Source organism: Phycodurus eques, chromosome 10 (assembly GCF_024500275.1).
Source record: "Phycodurus eques isolate BA_2022a chromosome 10, UOR_Pequ_1.1, whole genome shotgun sequence".
Classification (NCBI taxonomy): domain Eukaryota; kingdom Metazoa; phylum Chordata; class Actinopteri; order Syngnathiformes; family Syngnathidae; genus Phycodurus; species Phycodurus eques.
Window position 1 is genome coordinate 18,609,837 of NC_084534.1, and position 23,778 is coordinate 18,633,614.

General features: G+C 41.8%; 2 protein-coding genes across 4 annotated transcripts in view; one reads left to right on the plus strand and one right to left on the minus strand.

Annotated features, from left to right (window-relative positions):
• The first annotated feature begins 4,246 nt into the window (after positions 1 to 4,246).
• Positions 4,247 to 8,690, plus strand: LOC133408716 (uncharacterized). 3 transcript variants are annotated; one of them, XM_061687882.1, is made up of 3 exons: positions 4,247 to 5,171; positions 6,268 to 6,663; positions 6,740 to 6,924. In XM_061687882.1, exons 1-3 carry the CDS (start codon positions 4,976 to 4,978, stop codon positions 6,832 to 6,834), a joined length of 687 nt encoding a protein of 228 aa, XP_061543866.1. In that variant the 5' UTR covers positions 4,247 to 4,975; the 3' UTR covers positions 6,835 to 6,924. The 3 variants fall into 3 exon arrangements, with proteins under 3 accessions (XP_061543866.1, XP_061543864.1, XP_061543865.1); XM_061687881.1 differs by having other exon boundaries at positions 4,252 to 4,356; positions 5,022 to 5,171; positions 6,268 to 8,690; XM_061687880.1 differs by having other exon boundaries at positions 4,249 to 5,171; positions 6,268 to 8,690.
• Positions 8,691 to 13,730: 5,040 nt separating this feature from the next.
• Positions 13,731 to 23,778, minus strand: part of trim62.1 (tripartite motif containing 62, tandem duplicate 1) — a 34,024-nt gene continuing 23,976 nt past the window's right edge. Inside the window, exons 3-6 of the mRNA XM_061687188.1 lie at positions 23,670 to 23,765; positions 20,350 to 20,606; positions 19,784 to 19,899; positions 13,731 to 16,285 (exon numbers count right to left, since the gene is read on the minus strand). Of these exons, the coding sequence (XP_061543172.1) occupies positions 15,735 to 16,285; positions 19,784 to 19,899; positions 20,350 to 20,606; positions 23,670 to 23,765 (1,020 nt within the window). The 3' untranslated portion in view covers positions 13,731 to 15,734. The remainder of the gene's footprint in view (positions 16,286 to 19,783; positions 19,900 to 20,349; positions 20,607 to 23,669; positions 23,766 to 23,778) is intronic.

The following is a 23,778-nucleotide window of genomic DNA, read 5'->3' on the forward strand; positions in this document are numbered from 1 at the left end:
CTGATGCGTGTGCACACAGCAGCACCAGGGGGCGCTGGTGTCCCACGTGACCGAACAGGTCACGTTATTACAGTGGACCCCGCCATTCGCGGGGAATAGGGAAACTGACAAGTACTAGTTTCCGCAGAAAACGGAAGTAGCCCTTGCCCCCCCCAAAAAACCAAATTATTTTTTAAAATCCACAAGTAGGTGAATACACGGATGCCAAAGCGCAAATATGCGGTTCCCCATTATTATTATTATTATTATTATTACTAGTAGTAGTAGTAATACTTACTCAAATGCAGAAAGTCCTAGGTGTCTATCAGGGGTTCAATGCAGGAGCATTGCTAGGCACGAAGCTCTACTGGGGCACAACCCCCCCACCCCCACTACAGTATACGGTATCCTCTTCCTCACGGTCATGCACGTACACACACACACACACACACACACACACACACACATATATATATATATATTCCAAGCACACATTTGTAAGAGTTTAGATAGACCAAGCTGAAAGTAAAATTCTAATTGTCATGTCTTTGTGTTAATAGAAATCCATATTTCATAAGGTTAAAATGTTAGTTAAAAAAAAAGTACAAGTTCATATTTGCTCATTTGAAATGTTGCTTCATCGTGCATATTTCATAGTACGAACTGTTAAAATGTTGGGCGTAAAATTGTCAGAGTGAGATATTATCTCTTTAAGGATCGTTTGGTGTCGCAGCCATGTAAGCGCATCTTCCAGTTCATAGAGGATCTTTGACGTATTCTCCAAACTCGCCCAAAAAGAAAAAAGAAAAAAAAAAGAAAGAAAGAAATTAAGCTCGTTGACAAAGCAGAAGTGAGCTCTAAAAACGGCTCATAACACGCTGACTTGTCTTCTAAACGTTTCAGCCTGGAAAAACGTTTGTCTTTATAAGTATTTGTAAGTTCACAAGCACTAGTTTGAGATTTTATTTGAACACTGAAAATTGTGATTGTTTCACCGAAGCTAACTGTAACCTCTTGTTTTGTTGTTTTAAACCTGTCCTGTTCTTGTTGTTTTTAAATTAGTTATTAGAACAAGTATACAAAGTGCATACAGAACATTTTATGCCAGCGGGTAAGGAACTGTAATTACAAATAAATAGAATTTTTCATAAACATTTTCAAAGCCTTTTTGCTACTCAAGTCTTTCAGGAGTTTCATGGAAAAGATAGTGTCATTGTTGAACTGGGTAAAGGAAGGTAATTGCGTCCTGTATTTACATTTGTGAAGATACATTTTTGACAATAAGATTGACAGGTTGATGATGACGAATGCGTCGTCATTTTCTTGTTTTCTGAAAAAGCAAAACAGATATTTTCCCATTTTAGGCTAAAGTTGTTGTATAGATTTGTAATGGCGAAGTTGCAGAAGTCCTTCAGAAGATCCGCTGTTTATATGTGCACTGTAAGGGAGCGTTCGCGAAACATCATGACGTATTTCTGGCGCATACAAATGAATATTTGTTGGTCGAAATCCCATTCACGTCCGTATAATATTGGCTAAGAAACCTCATTTTCGTGGCAGAATGCAGGTTTGGCCCAGCTAATGCCAAGCCAAACTACGCAGCAAAGATTCTCTGTGCAACAGCGGTAACCAGAAATTTGCCTTAAATACAAAGTTACGGACAAATGTGTCCAGAATCCGTCCACTGGCCTGACTAGATGGGATGTTTTTGAGCGGTAACTTTTCATTTTGGCCTACACAAAAGATTTAAGTCAAGTCATTACTTGGTTTAATCAAGTCGCAAGTCAATACAATCAATACATACAGTCTTGCTCCAGTCGCAACATAGATTGCAGTGGGGATCAAATGGTTTTTTTTTTTTCACAGTTTTTCTCTCTCTAAGTCATAACACACAAAAAAGTATTCACACCTTATAAAAGTTAAAGTAGCACTAAGCAGGCCCAAAAAATGGCAGGTAACTTTCACTCACCACAGAGACGATTTTTAAGAAGCCTGCCAAATTTGAATGAATTAAAAAAAATAAAAAAATAAATGCTAAGTATATAAAATCAGCTTTCAAATCTTGAATAATAAGGGCCACCTCTCAGCAACTGTGGGCATGTCGAATTGATGCACCAAAAGGAATCAAAAATACTGAGTGGGAGATAGCTTCTGCGATGCAAAATCACGTTAGGAGGCTCAACTTGAAAATTGAATGGTTATTGTGGACTATAATCATAAACATAAGCACACGAGTCAACTTACACTCGTTGTTGGTGACATAATGTCACAGCCGAACACGGCACCCGACCACATTGGTAGGCTAGGAGAAAGCCCGGCTAGTTAGACAGTCGGGACTGCCCCGTTCACTAGTATCAAGTTGGACCCGAAGCCATGTGGTCTCTGGTGAATGTTTGCAAAAGTATCCGTCGTAAAATGCGCACTGCAGAGTTGGCTGGTGATGTTGATGTTCAGCTCGCCATCTGCGTGTGTATTTAAGGAGTCAATCGATCGCTTTTTTAGTTCCTCATTTTTGGGGAGCTTAAAAAAACGTCACCGAGCTGTTCTCTAAATTGAGGCATCCAGCGAAGACGCATTTTCGGGGTGTAGCCATCGTTAGCTTGCTAACTGCAAGCTGGAGTGGTAAATGGGCTTTGTTATGAAAGCTGAGCACAGCTAACTCACAACTGAGCAGCCAAACGAAATGACGTCACTTTGTACTTGCATAGTGGCGAAGGGAGCTCGCACTAGAAAGTATACGCCCCAGTCCCGTAATGTACTTTCTGTTCTAGTGCATGAGAGAGACAGAGAGGGAAAACAAAAAGAGAGAGACGTTTGCGTGCCTATGAACCAAAACGAAAGGTTCAGACAATCATCATAAACCGACCCAACCCTAGTTACGTTACTTAGCTGTACTAAAACGTTCACAAGCATATCATTTTTATTTTTAATCATCCCAAACCAGTGAAACTTATGAAACTTAATGTTTGACCAGCTATAGTAGTTAAACTGTTAAATTAGCTTACCTGTCCTTGGGAGTTTTGTAGTGACGGATGAAGTTCAACGTCGTCGTCGTGTCTTTAATGGGCGAGTTGCAAACCATGCAGGTTGCCGTCCTCTTTTTACAAACTTAATCGACAACATAATATTTGGAATCCAAATTGTATTATCATTGGAGCGCCTTCCATCGTTGTTCATGCAGACTGTGGTTGCCAGGTTGGTGCAAATGACCCCCCCCCCCCCAAAAAAGTTTCTCTCTTAAAACAAAAGGCAAACTTTCAATTAAAATGCAGATTTCCAACTCTAAATGAGATGACTCGTCAAGTCATGGAGTTCAAGTCAAAGTCAAGTCTTTCTGAAGTATTTGTCGCAAGTCGTAAAACTGGCAACTCGAGTCAAGTATTTGACTCAATTCCCCGCATCTCTGGTTTCAGTTACTATAACTGAGATTTGTATCAGCACAAGAGACTTCCATAAAAACAAGAAAATAACGCCTTGTGTATGCCGCTTTCTTGATTACTTTGCTGGTTGTCTAGCTTCGCATCAGCAACGTGTTGTGACGACAGTGCTGATAGGAGAAATGATCATTGTCAGCATCAGACTAAGTTCTTGCAACATGGCCAATAATAATAATATACCTGTTCATTGTAAACTAATTCAAACAGGTATATGTTGTTTTGTCGCAACTTGTTTATTAGCGGGTCTGTTATTTAACTAATGATAGCCAGTAAAGTGTGTAATGTGTAAAGTGCAGTCAACTTATGTGATGCTTTTCCGACTGGGACAAAGTGGCAGCACGACTTTTCTCATGTAACAGATACAACGCTTACCACTAGGGATGCACAATATATCATTTGAGCATTTGTAGCCACTTCTTTTTAACACGTATTACTGTGGATTATTAATTATAGTCTGTTGTTTCACCAGCGGTTCTTTTGCAAACCAACTAGAATTTGAAGGGTTACATTTTTTTAAAAGGAATGAACAAGAACTGATGATAACTAAACACTTTATGCAGTAAAAGTATCAAAAAAAGTACAGTAACAACGATCCTTCAACAAGGCCTGAGGGTTATTAAAGTATATTAGCATGCAGTTGTCTTAACAAGTTAAATAATTCCCTCTCTCTTTCACCTTGTTTGTCTTGACACGCTCATCTTGTGTGCCAGCTAGTTGCCCGACTGGTTCCCCTAACCTGTTCAAACAGTGCCACGCCCGCCTTTGCTCCAGGTGCAAGCGAGCAAGGCGCCCTGGGAGGCAACAAGGGAGGGGGAGTGTACTAGGGGGAGGGGGGTTATTAGCAAAAGCAAAAAGGGGTTGGGGAGGTAAGAGGAAAAGAGAGCGTGTTGAAGAACTCCGGAGTGACATGTGGCTCTGAAGGCTCCCAGGGGGCGACCAGGTAATGAAAACTTAACAATGTTGTCATTTTTTCAGTGAGGTGGGTCTGTCCATGTCCACTTCACAATGTTGTGTTGCTGACTAAAGTGAATATTGCTTGAGTGTGTGCGCTTATGATTGGGGCGGGTAGGGAGTGGGGGACATGATTCAGGATCACCTCACACACAAAGGTGAAACATTCTCTCGCACACAACTGAAATGCATATTTCAGTGTATGAGCGCATTTCATTATGATGTGTGAAAGGATTTTAGCAGTTTGTGTGTGAGCGTTTCAATATGCATGTCAGTAGTGCGTGTAAGCTTTTTTTGGTTTTTAGTTGCGTGAGAGCTTTTCAGCAGCAGCAATTCGAGAGAGCACTTGAATAGTGTGTGAGCGTTTCAGTAGCATGTATGAGAGTTTTTCAATAGTGTGTGCGAGCATATCAGTAGCATATGAGAGCGTTGCAGTAGCGTGTACGAAAGTGTTGATGTCCCAGGGGCCCTCTCATAGTAAACAGTGCAAAGTTCAAGTATTGATCTCCAAGCCAGGGATGGATAGAAACAAGTGCAAAAATAATGATTACTTTCATAGTCTGCGGAGGAGCTGACATTCCTGAGCTCCTCCTGCACCTCGAGGCAAAATGTGGGAAACCCGTTTTGAGGTGCGCGTGTGTCGTGTACCCGCAGACATGGACGGCGTGTTGGACGGCGCGTCGGTGTTGTGCGTCTTCAAGCTGGTGTGCAGCCTGCTGTGCCTGCCCTCGCTGGCGACGTCGCGCAGTCCCGTGGGATTCTGCAGCTGCTGCATCCTCATCTTCACAGACTTCCTGCTCACAGGTGAGCAGGAAGTGTGCCTCGGGTGCTAAAGAGTTCATTGTATGAATGTGTTTCTAGACTGTCCGTGTTTCCTGCACCCTTATGTGTCCACCATTCCCAGGCTTTTGTAAGCGTCAAATGTACATATACAAAGGGTGTATTTGGTGACTAAATTGCAATAATTAATGACAAAAACAATTGGCCCACTGAAGCAACGGTGTTTGATGTTTACAAATTACTTCAGTGTCTTTGATGTGTACAGTACACATTAGGTAGATTGAAGACTTGAAATAATTTGTTCACAAATGTACACGTTAGATTCTCTGAAGATCAAAGTGTCATCAATGTTAACAAAAACACAAATGCTAGGTTAATTGAAGCATCAAAAGTGTCTGAGGTTTACAAAAATATTTGTTGGCCTCATTAAAGACCACATTGCTTTCAATGTTTTAAAAAACATTAGTGTCATCAAAATGTCTCCTATGTTTACGAAAACATTTTACCCTACGTTCGTTGTAGCAGGTGTCTTCGATGTTTACAAAACCACATAAGGTCATTCTAAGACCGAGGGCTCTGTAACTTCGTAGACGGCGCATCTGTGCGGGTGTGCAAATGCTGGCGTATCCAGATTTTGCGCAAGCGCAAGGCTCGCTGTGTGTGTTTGACAATTTGGCAGACTGGTTTAACTAGATGACCTTTAATGATTAAAAACTGTTAGTTCCATTAAACGTTGACAAAACCACATAAAAAAAAGAAGAAGACTAAGGCGTCTTTGATGTTGACGATGTATACTTGAACACTAAATTGCCTTAATGCTTAAAAACTGCTTCCATTGGCGACCAAGTGTTCTTTATGTTGACAAAAACGTGTTAGTTCCTTTAAAGCCCAAAAGTGTTGTTGATGTTTACGAAACACAACACTAAAAATGTCTTTGACGTTCACTTAATAGGTTATTTGAAGAGGAAATTGTGTCTCTGATGTTTACTAAAGTAGATTAGGTAGAATGAAGATCAAAATGTATTTGATATTTACAAAAATGGATAGACTAAATGCGTCTGTGATGTTTACAAACGTATGTGGGTCCACGTTATCATTTTCAAATCGTGTCTTTGTGCAGTTTACCTGAGCTTCCTGGGCCTCTTTGAGTCATGGTTCATCGAGCTGCCGCCGCTGCCGGGCGTCGTCGCTCTGCGCTTCCTGCTCTTCCTGAGCAACACCTACGGCGCCGTGCTGATGCTCATCACGCCCCTGGTCGCCGTGGAGACCCTCACTCGACTCCTGCGGTCGATGAGAGACGTAGAAGAAAAGGAGGAGGATGAAGAGGAGGAGGAGGAGAAAGGTGGCTGGCGGTGTTACGCGATCGGCTACCTGTGCTGTTTGTCGGTGTGGGTGTCGGTGGCGCTCAGCCTGCGGTGTCGATGGAAGTTGGAGGAGGCCAGGACGGCGGGTTGTTTGGTCGCCGGGGGCTCTTTGATGCGTTGCCTGCCCAACCTGCTGAGCCCCCTGCCCAGCGGTATGCGCCCATGCTGGGGTGCGGCTTTCCTCTACTTGATGCTGATCCTGCTCACATGCTTGCTTCTTCTCATCAGACGAACAATGGCAGGCCACGACCACGAAGAGAAGGGACACACGATGCCGCCTCTCGAATGGGCACACAGGCGTCAGTGGTGGGGTTCGGACTTGACCCTTGCCTCGCTGGCCGTGATCGGCGTCCTGGTGCTTCCGCTTTATCTCGGCGTCAACATCCTCCTGCTAAGGAGCGTGGAGACCCTCCTGGAGACCTGCATGAGCTTCTTTTTGGGATCCGCCCCCCGAGGCTCCACGGCCGTCACGCCGGTGTGAAGCGATTGGACACCTGATTTAAACGGGATTACTATGATGCGGGGACAGTGTTTACATGCGGGGATTGGAATCCCAGCGAGATGCTGAGGAGGCAGGTTGAGGGAGGCTAGCTGGCTAAAGCCGAGGAGGATTACAGGTCACTACGAGGACGAAGACGCAGCGACACAGGCGTTAGGAAATAAAAGTATGTCCATACGTGTGAATCTGAATGTGAATTGTTGTTTAACCACAATAACGTTTATAGTTTCCTATAAATGCCGCAAGATAGCAGCAAAGCACTACTTTTCAACTCGACGGAGCTTTAGACTGTCAAAATGAAGCTCCTCTCCTCACTTCAACATAGTTCCTTGGCACAAAGATGCCACATGATGGCGCCAAAACATTGGACTAACTAAATGAAGCTCCTCTCCTCAATTCAACATAGTTCTTTAGCACAAAGACAGAACCAAAGCATTGGACTGACTAAATGAAGCTCCTTGCCTCACATCAATGTAGTTCCTTGGTACCAAGACGCCGCCAAAGCATTGTACTGACTAAATGAAGCTCCTCCCCTCACTTTGACATAGTTCCTTGGCAGCTTCCCCCCTCTCACGTCAACATCATTCTTTGGTGTCGGAAAGACCAAAGTGCTGGACTGTCTAACTGAAGCTACTCCACTCACTTCGACATAATTCCTTGCTACAAGATGATGCCAATGCAATAAATTTGTCTTAGACAGGGCCTGAGTGCAATAACGGCAAATAGAAGTTTTTCAGTGAATAATGGAGGACAGGTTTCACAAAAATCTGCAAATAGCGAATTGTGAAAATTCGGGGGTTCACTCCTCTGCTGGGATAGGCTCCAGCGCCATGGAAAATGGATGGTGGATAATAAAAACATCCAGAAGGACAAAAAGTGGGGCAAAAAAGGATATACAGTACTAATTGTTTAATGCCGCGTTTGACTGTTACAACTAAAAATATATTAATATAGTAAGAGTAACAAAAGAATGACATCTTTAAAATCAAACACTGGGCAGACTGATTGGTCAGATAAAACAAGAGGCGTGGCCAATGAGGTCTGTTTAAACATATTGTAGTGAGACGCAGGTGAGGAAACAAAACAATGGGTGGATGATGGATAAAACCATAACACAGGAAATTACACGGAAAGTTCCACAGTATAAAATTAATCTTAAAATTAAAAAAAAATCAGGAAATCATTATTTTAGTAACAATAACAACACAAAGTGTAAAAACTAAAAATGAATTTGAGAAATTAGCCACGTGAAAGAGCATTTATTTAAATATGCCGAAATAACGTTTCTAAATAAAATTAGGTAATAGTTGAATTCCTTTTTTTTTTTTTTCTTTTTCTTTTTTTTGTTCCATAAAAAGTAAAATAATTGGGCAGCACAGTGTACTAGTGGTTAGCACGCCTTCCTTACCGTTTCCGGGTCCCAATCACCTCTGACCTTCCTGTGTGCCGTTTGGATTCTCTCCCTGTGCTTGCGTGGGTTTCCGCGGGGTATTTCGGCTTCCTCCCACATTCCAAAAACATGCACCCTACCTTCATTGGAGACTTTGCCGGTGTGGCAGGATAGGCTCCATCTCACCCATGTGACCTTAATGACGACTGAAGTGCTTTAAAAAAATGGATGGTTTATTTGAAAATTAACAATGTGTAATATGTATGCCAATTTTGTATTAAATTCATTTAAATATGAATTGCACTAGTTTCCTTGACTCCCCCCTCATGTATTTGTTTCCCTTCTTCACAAAAGCCAAAAACTTAATGAAGTATCATAGAACATTAGTCATGTTAAGTATGCTAATTTTGTATTACATTAACATGAATAGGAAATGCCTTTCCCCATGAGAGCAAATACAATTTCAAAATAACATCTAAAAACTTTTTTTTTGCTTCATAAAGACCCAGAAACAAAACATGATAAAGCATGAATGTATATTGAGTAATATGTATACCAGTTTTAGAATAAATGTATACATTTTTTCACTGAAGGAAATGACATTTCAAAATGCAACCAAGAAGCAAGTTTTTTTTTCTTCATCATAAAGGCCCACATAAACAAAACAAACAAAAATCAGCTAATTTGGATAATTATGCTTGTGTAATATGTATGCCCATAATTAGATTTTTCTTCTCTGTGTAACAAAGAAATCATATTTCAAAATATAACCAGCAGACATGCTTGTTTTTTTCCCTTTTTTTCTTCAGTAATGCAAAAAAACAAAACAAAAAGACATATTTGGATTATTTCCTTGTCTAATATGCAGAGGTGGGTAGATACAAATATTGTACTCAAGTAAGAGTACTGTTACTATTGAATATGACTCAAGTAAAAGTAAGTAGTCCTCCAAATATTTACGTGAGTAAGAAAGTACTCAGTGAAAAAACTACTGAAGTAAAGAGTTAACTCATGAGTTAACTTCTGATTGATTTAAAAAATAAATAAATAACATTATTAGCATTAACGTCAAATAAACACACAAAAACAAGTAAACACTCTCGCGGCTGTTTTTTCTCTCCCCAAAATGAGTCACTTTGATTGCCCTACGAAGGGTTTGCGCGCAGTCTGATGAGTGAATTTGAGTCAAATGACACTCGTGACCACGGTTGGATTGGCGCAACACCGCCCTATGCGGAAGTCGAAGATGGAGTCTAAAAATAGACGCGCACTACGCAATAATGGATGAATAAAAGTAGCGAGCGGCATGTCAATTATTGTAGCGGAGTAAAAGTAGCGATTCTTCTTCACATTAGTACTCAAGTAAAAGTAAAAAGTATGGTACTTTCAAACTATACTCTCACAAGTACAACTTATCCAAAATGTTACTTGAGTAAATGTAGTGCGTTACTACCCCCATCTGCTACGTATACCAATTTTGGATTCAATTATTTTTTTCAATAAAATAAATGACATTTAAAAAAAACCCAGTAAACAAGTTTTATTCCAATTCATAATTTTTCTTTATTTTGGTTCATAAAGGCCACCCAAAAAGACAAATCAACGATAACAAATACATGTGTATGCCGATAATTTATCCCCCAATGCTGATAATTTATCCCCCAATTTATCAATGAATTATTACATTTTTCAACGAAGACATGACATTTCAAAATAAAACCAGACAACAATAGTTGTAATTATTTATTTTAGGAGTTTTAGTCTACATTTATTTTTTTGCTCCATAAATAAATGGCAGACTAAACAAAATATTAAATAAGCTTGTAATTTTAAATAAAAAAAATAAAAAATCTTTAACAGAACATTTTTAATCTACAATAGATATTGAAAATTGTTTTGGGATGACATGTATTCAAAGTATTGAAAAGCACAGTGCTGCATGTAGCACTTGAACTCATCTTTCCATAGTGGCTAGTGCTAGTGGTTCTTGTGGTGATTATTGTTGCAAATGTAAACAAATACGAAACTGAACTCACTCACACACACACACTCACACACACACACACACACACACACACACGGTTACACGAACCTGCCAGCTCCCACGCTCAACGTTTCAGATAATGTACACACCAGAGGGCGCCACAAATTGCCTAGAACAGCCTGAGGATGGAATGTGAGGGGGAAACAAAGTGGAGCTGGGAAACTGACAATTTCCTTTCCTGTGTTGAAGTCAAAATGACATTACGTTTTGACAATCAGGTCCTACATCCTTTTCATAATTATTACAAAGCAGCCCACAGATGAGCCTGGTGTTATTTTAAGGTTAAATGGCTAAAGTATGTTGGCAACAATTGTTTTTGACAGCGCGCACACATACATTTAAAAAAATAAAATAAAGAAAGTTGAAAAAGGTGACACTCTCCATCAGGAACCCTCGCAGCCATCAGCGAGGAGTTATAATGAAGAGATCACTGACTTTTTAATGGACATTTTTCCCCTTGAATTAAGGAAAAGAATAAAGGGTGAGCTGCTACTTCTCAGATTTATAAAAAAAAAAAAAAAAAAAAAAAAAAAAAAAGTCAAAGATGAGGATGAACAGCTGGTTGAGTTTTAATAATAATATTGCCGCAAGACTGCATTGCATTCAAGTGTGAAATAAGGCAACAAGATCATCTCATCTGAAAAGTGAGGCCTCAAATGTTATGTCTTGCAATAACCAATCCTCAAGGATTGTACTGTACACCCTCACGAGGGTACATACAGTTGGCATACAGCATCCTCACAAGTATCCTGACACGGACACTGTACACTCTTCTACGCACAAATCGCACAAAGTACATCCTCATTAGTATCCCCTTATAACTATACATCCTTACAATGATTCTTCCTCAAAAGACCCTTCAAGTATGCGTCCTCACAAATAGACACTTCTATGTCTGGTTGGCAATGATTGGTTCTACCAAGTACACATTCTCAATATTATGTTCACAGGTATTGTCTAAGGATGTATCCACACTAGTATCCGCTGCAACATATAAACCCTAACAAGGATACCCAATGACAACCCACAAGGATACATACATGCTTTAAAGGATTCACCTAAAGTATACAGTTCTGAAAGGAAGCAGCCGTATAGAGATGCACCTAGTAAAAGATGCACCCTTAAATTTGAACTAAGATTCAACCTTAAAGGTCAGAGGACAAAGATGTTGAACATTTTCTTGAGCCCCTTTACAAACCACATCTGGCATTTCGACGTGATTATATAGCAGATATACAGCCGTTAAATTGATAAATATGATTCAGCTTTTTGCATCCAGTGCCTTTCGGTTTTTGGCTCTTTCCGGCGCTGTGACATCACACGAGTCAAACAGCCTGTTCATTCGGCATTATGTGCTATTGCTCCATGCTGTTGTTCCCGTCCTTGTATATTTGTTGTCGTATGATTTAGCGATTTCACGATGGTTTATTGTGTGGCATCTGGTTGTAGAAATGGTTCAGGCAGTGGCAAAAGTCTTTTTTTTTTTGGCTTTCCAAATGAAAAAGGAATATGAAAAAGGAAAGTCAATCGACAGGGGAAGACACGTGGTCAGCTATGGGTGCCTAGCAAGCATTCCGAACTCCGTGCTGATCACTTTCAACCGGCGTGTTTTGAGAAAGACTTGGATACACAGGTGTCGTCAGGCAGAGGCTGAAACCAGCTGCGGTCCCAACTATTTTTCCTACGGCCATCGGCCGCCAGTAAGAGAACTAAATCTCGTAGCCGCCACGGTGCAGCGGCGAAGAGGCGCAGACAAGAGGTGAATATTTCCTTGTATATAGCTACGACACTATTATGGTTATTATGCACTGGGCAGTAGGAAAAGAAGACCCACGCAGTACTTTTCAGTACTGTCGTCTGTACTTCTGCCTGTATGACAAGCCAACAGACACGGCAAAGACTTTCTGTGCAGCGTGTTATAAAGCTACTCTCGCGAGGGGCACACAATATATAGGAATACTGCATACTATGTAAAAGTTTGTGCCCTGTCACTGAAACATATGAATATATAATACGTAGAATCATGCAAAAAAAAAAATAATGGCACCCCTAGGGCTACTTGGCTGAATGAATCATGCACCCTGACAAGTATACCCTTACATATTCTCAAAGATACCCCCCAAGCGCATCCTGACAAGGATGCATCCCAACAAGTACATGTACATTTTGAAAAGGATAGTCTTACAAATATATAAGGATACACCCCAACAAGAATACATCGTTCCAAGTTCTCACAAAGTTACTTTTCACAAGTGTACACTGACAAGAACACGTTCTAACAAGGACGTTCTCACAAGGATATTTCATTTCCAGGAATTTTTACCTTACATAGATATACATGTACCTTGACAATGAACGCCCTCAATAAAATCGGACAAATACGCAATCTAAGAAAAAATTGTCCTGACAAGGATTCACCAATAGGATACACAATAGGTCCTCACGAGGAAAAATAAGCATTTGTTATAAATTCTCCCAAGTATGCATTCAGACACGGATACGTTCTTAAAAGTGCATATCGTCACTCATTTAATAAACTATCAAATGGATTTCCATGACAATTTGCTCACATGCACGAGTGTATAATCTCTCATAATCCTCTGCTTTTTCCTTGACGTTTGTGTCATTTAGTAAAACAGCTCACTATGATCCAGGCCGGAATCCTCAGAAGTCTTGTGAAGTCTGCCGAGTCACGACGCTAATGTTCAAAATAGGCAGAGGTGATGAAAGGCACAGACAGAGGATGATTTTAGCAGTCATTTATTGTACATTAAAATACATTTCAACACAAGCCTCCAGCAGCAAACTGGAGTGTTCGCAAGTCGATGGGAGCACAGCGGCCATCGTTCAAAGACACAATCGTCAATAGAATCGGAAAAGTATCGTAGACATGAGTGTCGTTAACATTTTTTTTTTTCTGCCATCCCCGCTGCCTCCATGGCATCGCACATGAAACTCAATTTAAATATTGAAACGCTTAACGGTCAACGATGACATCACTGAGGTATCGCCAACCTTTCAGTTCCAGTGTACTGATAGGTTGAGCCCTAGGTTGGTTTTTAAAGCAGACGAATGGATTGTATTTATCAGAAACGTAACCCTGACAGATTTGTGCGAATCAACAACAACAACAAAAAGACGAGAAACATTCCGAACATTCGCAATTGGACCTACCTGGTTAGCTGACACACAAAGGACGGCTGAGGGCACGGTTTGTTCCGTAGGATCCCAAAAGAAGGTACACATGGGTTTAATGAAGGACGAACTATGCTGGATTAACCCCCCCCCCCCCCCCCCCCCTACCAACACACACAGAAATCTCTCAGCATGCTGGATTTGGCCACAGGACAAGAAGCTCTTAGGACTCGTGTACACATGTGCCGATTAGGCTGAGTGCTTGGAGCACGTGGGGCCAATGAACATGACGGAATCATCTGTGATTTTGTCAAACGGATTAGCGCCACTAACCTATGATTTAATATCACCCCGGAGGAGACGTGTTTTAATATAGCTACATCAAAAACCATTGGGGAAGAACCTCTTGAACCACAGAACTGGAAACAGAACTCACCGTCACATAGGAAGGGGTCATATGAGCAATACAACTCATTAAATGTCACAAGGCTGAAACTATAAAATACCATTAGGTGTTCCCATGACCTCTGTGTAGTTTTATAGTGGGTATGCGTGTCATACAAATCAGTTGGCTTTATACTATTGACCTACAGGGAATTTAAGGTTTAAAATGAGAAAACCTTGGAAGTCAACAGCGTCACAGAACGGACTTTTCCCTCCCCACTGTGCTGTACAAGGAATCCTCGGTTTATGATGGTCATGACAAACCATGTTTCGAAGTGATGAACTTCACACAACAAACTAGTTGGAGTAAAAAGGCACGTTCATTTACCACTGTACTTAGTGTTTTTCATTTAATTGCTTTATATATATATATTTATGGTCAAGATTTATTTTCCATACAACTATTTTCTGTAATTAGGACTTCACTACTGAGTTAGCGTAGGTAAGTGATCGACTACTGCGGGTTCATACAAACTGGGGTTAGGCCGCAGGCGTAGGAACGGAACTCCATTGTAAACTGAGGACCCCCTGTATGTGAATTTATCGCAGTCACGTGTGTTTAAAGTCATGTCACTGCGTATACTGTATGTAGACATTCATGAGTCCTTTCTCTGTCAATAGCAGCATCGTTTTCCCGTATGGACACCTACGGGGTGGGGGGAAGGACACAAAAGTACAGACAGAGACTGTGGGCGAAATAAGTGAGGTTCCACAGAGAAAAACGATGCAAAAAGCCTTGCCCTCGACTGGCAAACAATCCAAGGTGTAGTCTGCCTTTCAAGTCAGTTGGGATAGACTAAAGCTTTCCGGACACCCTGAATAGGATAAGCGATCATCAATGGATGGTCACAGCCCCATTTCACCTCGAGGGACATGTGTGTGCCCATTTTGCGGCCCACAGTAAGGTTCCACCAAGGAAAAAGTCAAAACAAAGCAGAGCACCTTGCGATTAACTGACAACTAATCTTGCGTTCTGTGCCCATTTCAGCCAAAGTCAGCTGTGATCGACTCCAGCTTTCCTATCACCCTTAAACAACATAAGCGGTTCAAAATGGACGATCGCAGCCCGCTTTTACCTTCAGGTTCATCCCCTTTCTCTCCATTTTGCGTTATCTTCAGTTGGCTGCCATTACAAGTTGGACATCAGTGAGTTTCTATCGGGAAACCCAAAACAAAGCAGAACACTTGCGTTTGAGTGACGACTAATCTAGGGTGTTGTCCGAGTTTCGGCCTAAGTCAGCTGGGATAAGACTCCAGCTTCCCCGCCACCTTGAACGGGATAAGTAGCAGAAAATGGATGATTGCAGTCCGGTTTTACCCCCAGAAACAACACTCTGCCTTTGGGTCCTTTGTGTCCTCTTCAGTGGCCATTAGCGCAAATCAGACATCAGTAAGGTTTCAGATGGGAAAAACAAAGCAAAGCTCCCTGCGTTTAACTGGTGCCAAATTCAAGGTGTCTTTTGGTCAAACTCAGCTAGGATAGAGTCCAGGTTCCCCGCCACCCTGAACAGGATGAGAGGTAGAAAATAGATGATTGCAGCTCCATTTCACCTCCATTTAAGACCCCTTTCCCTCCAATTTGTGATGGACGTCAAATGGAATCTTAACAGAACAGATAAACACCTCATACGTAACATTTTAAACTAATTTCTTGAACTTATTTTGAAACCCGCATACGATTAATCAAAGTGAGGACGGCCACGCGGATCTCTTAAAGGCGCACGGTGTTAATGCGCAGAGGCTGCACGTTCTTGCCGTTGGCGTGGCTCTGACCTGGACTGAAGTAAGGGAAGACCTTCATTGGGAATTTCTCACGGTAGGTGTATAGCCAGGACATGTCGTCTGCATTGTAGAAGATGAGCAGGCCTTTGGGGTAGTCCAGGTACACACCCACCTTCTCCAGCTTGCTCTTGACATTGAGACGGGTCCAGGGCTCAGTGCAGGCGCTGTACTGGTTGCCGTCATGCATGACGATGCAGTAGAAGCCGCGGCCTGGTTGGATCTGGATGCTGCCCTTGCGGCTCACTGTCTCGCTCGCCACACCGATCATCCACTGCGTCTTCTCCGACACCATCACCTCCCAGTAATGCACGCCGGACGCGAAGCCCTCTGCGCCAAGGACAGACACTTCCACGTCAAAACGCCGTGGAGAGTCCTGTAGCGGCTGCGGGTGGAGGTTTCCGTAGGCGACGATGGTACAGTCGTCAGATAGGATCAGTCTTTGGTGGGCCGTGATGGGGTCCAGCGTCAAGGCGGCAGGCACTGACAAGTAAAAACAGAAGGTGGAGTTTAATATTCAAGTATTTGTTTTTGCTCAAGGGCACCCCCTACAGTTGAAGGTATAATGTTGTTGTTTTTTTTGTTGTTTTTTTTTTTAGTACACTGAAAGGCGCTTTGTAAATAAAATGTAACAACACACCACTGCAGTGAACACAAACTGCGTAACCAACTCCACGCTAAGATGGTAGCAACAAAAGACAAAGAAGCTAAAAATATGAGCAAACATGCTAAAATAGCCTTAACCCTAACCCAGTGTTGTATCTTGAATTTTTTGTCTGTCAGTGAAAGCGCTTCACCAAAAACATTTTAGCACAGATGTTAGCACTTTTACAACAAGAGAAGAAGTGTCCTGGCTGATGACCAAAAAAATTTAAGAAGCTAAAAATAAGTACTAACATGCTAACAGAGCTTTAATTATCGTTCATATATGGGACATTTTGTACACACTGCATGCAACTACAGATGTTAGAGTTTAGCACATACTAATACCACAACAAGGGGTGACCTGGCTGGTCCAAAATACGTAAAATGCTAGAAACGTGTGCCCCCCAACATGCTAACATAGTCCTGTCCCAAACCCATCCTTGTGTCTTGAATTCTTTGTCTTTCGTTAGAGTTTAGCACAGATGCTAGCACTAGCACAACACAAGAGCTGTCCTGACTGGTCCCAAAAATATGAGGCTAAAAATGCTAATATGCTAACAAATCCTTAACGTTAACCCAATAAGCACTGCACGCAACTCCCAATAGTAAAGTTTAAGACTGATGCTAGCGCGTAATGCAACAAGATATGTCCTGGCTGGTCCCCTCTCAAAATAAGAATCTATAAACGTGTTAATGTGCAAATAGAGTCTCATTCCTACCCAACCATCGTGTCTTGAACTGTTCGTCTTTCGGTAGAGTTTAGCACAGAACTAATATCACAACACTAAAGGTGTCCTGGCTGTCCCCCCAAAATTAAGTTAAAATATTTGTTAACATGCTAACTGAGCCTTGTGTGTGGGGAACTTTGTACAAACATTGTACGCAACTCACAATAGTAGAGGTTAGCATAGTCGCTGGTGCTAAAATGTCTAAAATCCCCTGGATGGTCCCCAAAAATGTAAGACGCTAATATGTGCTAACACGCCAACCAAGCCCTAACAGTAAGCCATCATTGTGTCTTGAATTTTCATTTGCGTGTGGGAAGTTTTGTACACACACTGCATGTAACTCCCAAAGGTAGAGTTTAGCACAGATGCTACCGCTAACAAAACAGGAGGATTCTTGGCTGGTCCCCCCAAAAATTATACAAACCACAACAGTGGGTGAGCTGAGGTGCTATTCTCTTTATTACCAGCTAGCGCATCTTCAAATGTCAATTTTTAAGATGATTTGTACAGATTGAATTACAGTACTACAAACTGAGTGGCGTTAGACAGAAGAGATAGAAATGCAAGTGCGTAGTCTTTATTTATAGTTACACTGCCAACTACTCGCCTGGCATGTGTATTACTGCAGTCTGTGTGAAGGGAGGAACATTTAGATAAACTTTTCCTTACCGACAGAGGGGTATAACGTTTGGGAGTGAGGGAAATGATGCACGCTGATTATATGGTGTTTACGCTGGAGGGAAAGAGTCCCCATTACTGTTTTGATAATAAGTGCACCCTACCAGAAGATTCCTTCTCTCTTCAGTGTAGGGTGAACTCACAAAAAGAAAGACAACGCTGCAGGAGGCGATCACGGTGCGTGCTCCGAGCACAAAGATGACTGATGGCTTGTTGTTATGCGGCACGCCCAACTGGCAGCTCCACTTCTGCATGATTCAAGTGCTCTCCAGTGTGCAAGAATGTTGCTCAATTTCGGCAAAGCAAAGAGCAAGCAGAAACAGTAAGAAGTAATTGATGGGAGTTGATGCTAGGTGCCATTTTGGGGTTAGGGATTTGATCCTCCTACCAAGTTGGCTAAATTGGTCAGTTTTTGCCGAGGAACAGTTTGTTGCTTAATTTAGCCCCTTTTACGCTACATACAAAAGTCGTATTTTTATGCCTCCCCCCCTTTTCACGCTACATACAAAACTTATTTTTCTTCCCACCCCACCCCGCAATGTGGTAGTTCTGTAAGAATGGGACTGACATGAATGTGGGATCCCAAGACGACCCGGCAATATTCGCTTTACGAAGTAGTAGTTTGTCAGTGTTGAACAGTTTGACAGTTGAAACTCAATTATCTCACTCTATTGCGTAGAAAGCAATTCAAAGCAAAGCAAAGCAAAGTCATGTTATATGACACACGAGACCAAAGGCCAATAAATGCCAAATTTTGGGTGCCGGATTTTTTGTGACAGTTTTTTAAATTCTGCATAAAAGAGGCCAGGGTCAAAAGGAGCAAAGTGGTAAAGTAAGTGTCTGTCATCCAGCCGGCGGACAAAATGGACCCTTTGCCACTTACACAACGTGATTGGTGTTTGTTACAGCCATTAAAGATTTACAATCCAAAGCGTGTGTTGTTACAGACACACGGGAATAACAAACAACAGCCCCACGCTGAGCCTTGTGGTGAGACCTACGCTTTGTTCTTAGCAGCTAGCCAAACAATGGTTGGATGATGGGAGAACGTCTTTGTCTCATCTCTGACAACCACCCCTGATGGATTGGAAACAATTGTTCCATTTGGCTGTCAGTCAAAGGAAGAAGGGGAAAAAAAGCCTGGACTCCCCTTCGCGAGCACCAGGTTGAAATAGAAGGACTGAGGGAAGGATTAACAAAAATTACTCTGCACATTATTTGAATCGTCTTCAATCGTGACTGATGGAGGCAGGCAGAGCTCCTATCAGCACTGTTAGACGCAAGAAAGACAAGGCGGCCCAATGGCTCCGACAACCATTTCTAAGCTAAGGGCGGGAACCATACCGAGAAAGGCCAAGATCAGTTCGTGTGCATTCCTTGAGGCTAAGTGTTTCCAACACAAACGAAATAGCCACGATTCTAACTAGTGTGATACAGTAATGAAATTGTTGTCTCCAATGTCAATCGTTGTTAGATACCAATAACGGAGGCTGAGGAGGTTGTTACTGTACATGTGAACAGATTGTCTTGAGAGATGCACGGTTTTGAGCTTACAAACCGCGTGCAATGAACTACTTCCATACTTACAGTTTTACACGTATGGCCACATAGAAGTGTTTATCTTACAAGTATTTACTGTAACTGTTACTTTCCTTCTGATGTAGCATAGGTTAGTGATAGAATACCGCCCATTCTGACTTGTGAACAAATCTGGGCTGTATGGTTTGTCAATAAATATTGCCACAAAAGTACGATGATATCCATACAATAACACAGGTTTACAGAGGAGCATCTGTTCCTTACAATAACATGAAGGGAATGGAAAGAGGGACCATTGTTGTCCTGTGTTTGCAAGTAGCTAATGCACCAATGTTTACTTCAAACCGCACCATGGTGAGCTTAACCATACATTTCCTATACCCATGCTTACCTGGAGAAATATCCTGGAAGAGCGACTTCCAGATGGTGTATTGCAAAGGCCCCATGTACTTGGATGTCGGGAAATCCTCATACGTCAGATTGGTCTCGTGGATCTTCCCTTTAATCCTGCAACAGAAACAGAACAATGCCTGTCTAAACCCGCTCAATTACCTCAATGATGGGTGATTAATCTTGTACGTCGGTGAAATGCCAGGCTTTTATTAGCATTAAGTAACTTGAGTGCCTGAATGGGGTTAGATGATGATCTCAACTCCTGTAGGACCTTGTGAGTGGGTTACTTCCTGTAATGCAACGTGGGCGCAGAAGGACATTCTGCAGGTATGTTATACTGTACTGCCAGATGTGATATAAACCATGTATGTAAAGATCTGTAACCATCCTAGATGAATCATTACAGGTGATTTTCGGGGACTGAAACGTCATCTGCTCTGAGATTATTGGAACCTGTTTTACAAATCTAGTTCCAAGATTTAAAATTTCTTTTAGATGTCACCATTAGTTCGATCTATCCTCTAAATGTAGATATTAATGTTGTTCTCATGAGGACTGCCTTACCTCTCGGATGTGACTGCCACCCCCTCCAGAAAGTCGTGCCGGCCCGTCTCGTTAAGGCGCTCCTGCAGGATTTGGATGCCTTCCTTGACGTCGTGCAGCTGCTGGCTATAGCGTTGAATCTTGTGCTCAATGTCGGTGAGCTTGCGCGCCGTGTCCATCTCCAGTTCTTCCAGCATGCTCTTCTGACGCTCACGCAGGAAGCGGTGGAGACGCTCAAAGGCTTCGCCAATGGTGGCACGCAGACCTTTGGCTGAGGACTGGAAAGGAGATGCAAAAACACCTAATTCTTTGCTGTCTGCAAACATTGGCTAGAGAAGAGCCAAATAATAACGTACATTTCCCAAATGAGACGGTAAGGAATTGATTAATTTAAGAATGTTAATTATTGTGCTTCATAGAGTGACCAGAAAAGAGTCACACAAAGCACATCCTGGGTGTGGTTTTCAAGAGCTGCAGTGAGCAAGACAGGCTCAAGTCAGCTGAACAATTCGCAGGGAACATCAGGTGGTAAAGCAGAACAGTTGAGCTCACCAATTTGAGAGATAAAGAGAATGGATCTCAAAGAGAATGAGCGTCAGAAGCGACAAAAAGAGCAGTGAGGATGTTGTCAAGTCTAAACATCGGGGAAACAAAACAGGATGCTTGCTCTTTATTCAACATTTGGTTAACAGATTCTTCGAGTATCTTGGACTGTCATTAATGATCAGTCATCTTTTTGCTCTTGAACTGATTGTGACTGTTTGATCAATATGAAAATCAGTTGAAAATTGTAATTAGTGGATATGTGTCTTCAAGGAACCAGGTGCAGACCTCTACCAATGCTAAATCCATAATGGTTTTTGATGCGCCAGGCGTTACCGTTCCACTTCCTCGTCATATAAATATTTAAATGCATGTCTTTTTATCCATCACAGGTCCATCAGCTGAACTCACAACAAAAGCTGAAAATAAATCCCTAGAGCATCCAACTATCTATTTTTCTCCCGCTTTTCCTGTGTTAATAGTCCATGGGAAGCTGGAGCCTTTTGCAGCGGACTCTGGGCGAAAGGCAGACTACACCGTAGTTGGATGACAGACAACACCTACAGTCAGTGAGCGAGAATCGATCCAATGCTGGCTGCAAGAAATGTGCAACAACAGCACACCAACGGTGACCTTCAATCTAGACCTCTATCTATATGGGTTATTCCTTGGCCCAGTGTGCCACCTCCCGTCAAGGATATGATGAAATTGTTGTCTAGTGGTGTGTGTTCACACAGGTGTTGCGGTTTTGCGCATTCAGATAATTAGATGCTCTTCACACTTCTTCCTGAGATACAGTACAGTAATCCCTGAAATCCTGTACAAGACTGTCACTTATGTAGTGCTGTCAAGTAACCCGTATAGACTTGGACCAGGTGTTCCTCCTATGAAACAATGTAGGGTCATTTTGGTTTTCTTTATTACGATCATTAGGACACTCGGCTGCACAAAAATTATTTTGCCTCTAGATACTATCAATCTTTCCTCTGAACTTTAAAATTGAATTACATTGGTCTAAATTTCTCCCTCCCTTTCCAAGAGTGGGTATGCTCTCTGTGGGAGCCGGTTAAAGGTGGCGATTTGTCAAAGAGTGTGACAGTTAAGACATTAGGGCGGGCTGCGTCCCAGCCCTCCTAGCTAGTCGATGAGTTGAGTGGGCGGATGAAGGGGTTTGATGATCAGTGTCGCTGACGTGCTGCTGAGGCCCAGCAGATCGTGAAGATACCGAGCAGGTGGCTGGAGCACTTGGAAACGAAAGGCTGGCAAACTTTCAGGCAATCATATGATGATTAAGAGAATTCCCTGCGGCTAAGTGATGAAAACACAATGTCTATCCCTCAGAGCAGGACCCTACAAACAAGTATTCAAAATGTATTGTGAGGCGGCCACCTTTTAATCGAGAGTTTAGCGGCTGCTGTGCTTGCTCCTCCATCTCGCTGCGTACAAGAACAGGCAATGTCGGCCACAATGTGACACATTGACAGAAAAATTAAACAAGTGGCCCTTTTTGCGAGGACGTTTCCTAAATGCCTCAGACACTAATGTTGTGGCGGTGTGGCAGGCTTCCAGGCAGGGAAAAATGGATGGAAATCTAATGAGATTAGCGCACTGAAGCGTGACTTAAAGGACAGTATTCTCCAGTTAGGGCACATCAACAGAGTGGGTTGGTGGTGCTCTGACAGGAAGTGATGAGATGTTCCAACTCTGCACAGCAGGTGTGCCAAGGCATTTCAGTCTTGATGTGTGTCGTCTAGTGTAGTGTGCAATGGTAACTGTCACTCCAACTCTCGAGGGAAGACAGCGTTTCTTGAGAAAACGTATGTTCCTTTCTCCCATCGATGAAACCAACAACAATGTTCAAATGAGCATCACCCGTGGCAAAAAAAAAAGCCTCGGTGGTGCATTGCAGGGTACACATTTTCACGAAAGTGTCTGATTGAACATTTAGGCAGTAGGATATTTAGCAAATAATCTGCTGTTGTCTGATAAAATACAAAGGACGCTCAGACCTCAAATACAATATCCCCCATACCAGAGAAATTATGAATTATAAGAAGCAGGTAATGTTTTCAATATTTTATTTTGTTGTCATTTATGTGAAAAAATATACTCCATATATTATAGTATAGTGGTTCTCAAACGTTTTACAACCAGTACAACCTAAAAAATACTAAGCTCTCCAACTTCCACTATAATGACCCACATTAAAAGTAAAAAGTACTGTATATTTAACATTTTTGTAAGCCACTGTAACATTATGTACATTATATTAATCAACACTGCACTTGAATATAGGAAAACAGAAAAACTGCACTTTTAAATGATTCAATTAAAAAGTATGGCATGCAAGTTAAATAAAAATAGTATCAAAATAAATGTTTAAAAAATTGAACCGTTTTTAAAGACTAAATGCAAATGTATTGTACTTAAAAGTTAAATACAACAGAACTGTAACTACTTTTATTTGTATATTTGTATCTCCCTTAATTATCTTGGCATTGGTTAAAAAGATAATTTTATTCATTCAATATGTTTGACTGTATTTCATGTTTTAAATGCATTTTATTTATTTACATTTAATTCAGTAGTTGTCCTATTTGGTTGGAATTCTGGTAGGTTGGTAGTCAACAATGACACACTTAACACTGTCTCCTATTTTTCAGGACAACTGACTTATTGTCCATCTGCGCTTCTCTTGTGTAAAGATTTACTGTTGTTTTGAAATGTATAAATGTGTTTTTTTTCCCCAGGGTAACTGTGAGAACAAGAAGTGTTTTTAAGGAGAATTAATGCAGTACCTTAGTCTCAGTGAGTTGTCTCTGCAAGAGCTGTAGGGCCTCAGTGTGACCCTTCTCGCTGTCCTGCAGGGTGGCCAGCTGCTCCTTCATCTCCCTCTGCAACACAACC